Source organism: Nothobranchius furzeri, chromosome 13 (assembly GCF_043380555.1).
Source record: "Nothobranchius furzeri strain GRZ-AD chromosome 13, NfurGRZ-RIMD1, whole genome shotgun sequence".
Taxonomy (NCBI): Eukaryota; Metazoa; Chordata; class Actinopteri; order Cyprinodontiformes; family Nothobranchiidae; genus Nothobranchius; species Nothobranchius furzeri.
The window spans coordinates 59,689,968-59,692,467 of NC_091753.1; the positions used below are offsets into that span (position 1 = coordinate 59,689,968).

Below are 2,500 nucleotides of genomic sequence, written 5' to 3' on the forward strand. Positions count from 1 at the left end.
TTGTTTTTCTGCTAAACTGTAAAAACGAGCTGCAGACGTGTGTCGCTGTGATTTAGTGCATCTTATTTAAAGTAAAAAATTCAGACCCTGTCCCCTTTTTGCACATTTTTCAAACAGGAAGTGTGTGTGTGTGTGTGTGTGGGGGGGGGGGGGGGGGGAGTAAGACCCATGCCTTGCTCTTGATTCAGCTTCAGCACAAACTAAAACGAGTCTGCGATGTTCGAGCTTAAGGTTAACACGATTGTAGTCAAGAGTCGTCCTTTTGCTCTTCTTTTGGGTTAGGCTTGGAATCAGAAATGTCATTATCAGGTGAAGTTATTCCTGAATACCTTTAAAGACTGTTTTCTGACCCCATTGTTGCCTGGTTAGGAGCTGGAGGAGTCGGAGGCCTGGATCCGGGAGAAAAGCTCCATCCTGGCTGCCCAGGGCTACGGCAGAGACCTGAGCAGCGTGCTGAGGTTGCTCCAGAAACACAAAACTCTGGCTGGAGAGCTGCTGGCTCACCGCTCGCTGCTGCAGGTGTGCTCCTGTTGCTGCACCTGAGTCTCAGATCAGGCTCGGCGTCCGCCTCTTTAAGTCAATCTTTATCAGGTTTTTCTCTTTTAAGTTAAGGATGTTGTAGAAATAATGATTATTATTGATGTTATTATGTTTGTTCTATAGTGTTTTTATTAAATCTCATTTATAAATGTTCTTTAAGTTATTTTAATACGTTTGCATGATTCATATTATTTTGCCTCATTTAAATATTCGTATGACTTTACTGTTATTTTTGAAGCTGGTCGTTCTGAATTATAAATTAGAGACATCGATCAAACTGACCAGTGAAACCTTCATGGAGGTCTGGCGTCACCGCTCTTCGTTGCTCCTCTCCAGAACACCATCAAGAGAGGGAAGCAGATCCTGAGTGAGAAGAGCTTCGGCACGGTGGGCATCCAGGAGCACATCATGGAGGTGAAGAGCCAGTGGAAGAAGCTGGAGGATCAGGCCGCGCAGCATCTCAACCACCTGCAGGAGGCGCTCAACTTCTTCCAGTTCTCCGCTGAGACTGACGATGTGGTGGCCTGGCTGCAGGATGCTTACCGCCTGGTCTCCAGCGAAGACTTCGGTCACGATGAGTACTCCACTCAGTCGCTGCTGAAGAAGCACAAAGGCGTCACCGACGCCATCGACAAACACCGCTTACATGTGGTGGCGCTGCACAAACACTTGGTGGCTCTGCCTCTGCAGTACCGCGATCAGGAGGTCCGTGCGCCTCATCATGTGTTGATGTTCCTGGTTGCTTTCACTAAGTGTGTTCTCCTTCTGTCAGCAGGAGGTGCAGGTGAGGATGGGAGAAGTGGAGCAGCTGTATACGGAGGTCGCAGAGGTCGCGGTGCTCAGGCAGCAGTGGCTTCACGACGCGCTGGCCGTCTACCGGATGTTCAGCGAGGTCAATGCCTGCGAGCTCTGGATTGATGAGAAGGAGCAGTGGCTGGATAAGATGGAGATCCCGGAAAACCTGGAGGATGTGGAGGTGGTGGCGCACAGGTAAGGAGGAGCAGGAGAACATCCTAACCATAAACCATCTCAACTGTTCTCTGACCAACACGTCCTCCGGTGGCAGGTTTGAGAGTCTGGACCAGGAGATGAACAGCCTGATGGGGCGAATCTTGGATGTGAATCAGATCGTTCAGCAGCTCCTGGATGGAGGACACCCATCTTCCACCGAGGTCAGAGGTTGTCAGGATCACCTCAACTCCAGGTACTGATGTTTGGATGGTTCTGCTGCTTCACAGTCATGATTGGGAAGTCTTTACAGCTCCTGCTGCTCCTGCAGAGCAAAAACACCTCAAATATGACCCAGCCTGCACCTCCTTGGCTGACTCCTACCTCTGAGGAGGAGCGGCTCCTGTATAGGACCCTACAGAGGAAACTCTTTATAGCTCCTTGTGTCCAGGCTCGTTTCTTCTGAGGCTCGTGATGAGAAGTGCGGGTTGGAACATCGACGATGCACATCCATCTCCTGGTTCATCCGACCGTCCCTCATGAACCAGGGTTCTCTTTCCCAACCCAATCGGAGCGTTCAACCAGTCGCCTCAGACTCCGAGGGGGCGGGTCTCATCCTGACCTCCAGGGTCATCTGAGGTGACACCCTGAGCTTTCCAGACCTTACACCGTCCTCTTCATGCCAGGACCTTCTGACCTGTTCCACCACCAGCCGTTCTGTCTCTGCTCCTCTAGCTGCTCCTCCTGAACCCATCTGCATCTCCTTTCACCCCAAAGCAAACTCTCCCAGGCAGGAGAGGAAGTTGTATCAGTCATCATCGGACCACAGCCTCCACCCGTTTTTTATCGTGTAAAACCATCTGAAGATTTCCCACGGCGCTGTCGTCAAACCGGTTCTGTTTCCATCTTCCTGCCAACATCCAGCCAGGTAGACGGACGGCTTTTACCCACCTCAGCCCCGCTCATTGACTACGGCTCCATCTGGCAGCAGAGTCACGTGACCTCGGCTCCT

General features: G+C 51.2%; 1 protein-coding gene across 2 annotated transcripts in view; it reads left to right on the forward strand.

The window, feature by feature from the left end:
* Nucleotides 1-2,500, forward strand: part of LOC107397361 (spectrin beta chain, non-erythrocytic 4) — a 97,928-nt gene that overhangs the window by 29,875 nt on the left and 65,553 nt on the right. For both annotated transcript variants that reach the window (XM_054742277.2, XM_054742278.2), the window contains exons 15-18: nt 370-519; nt 877-1,245; nt 1,316-1,530; nt 1,607-1,744. In XM_054742277.2, coding sequence (XP_054598252.1) covers nt 370-519; nt 877-1,245; nt 1,316-1,530; nt 1,607-1,744 — 872 coding nt within the window. The remainder of the gene's footprint in view (nt 1-369; nt 520-876; nt 1,246-1,315; nt 1,531-1,606; nt 1,745-2,500) is intronic.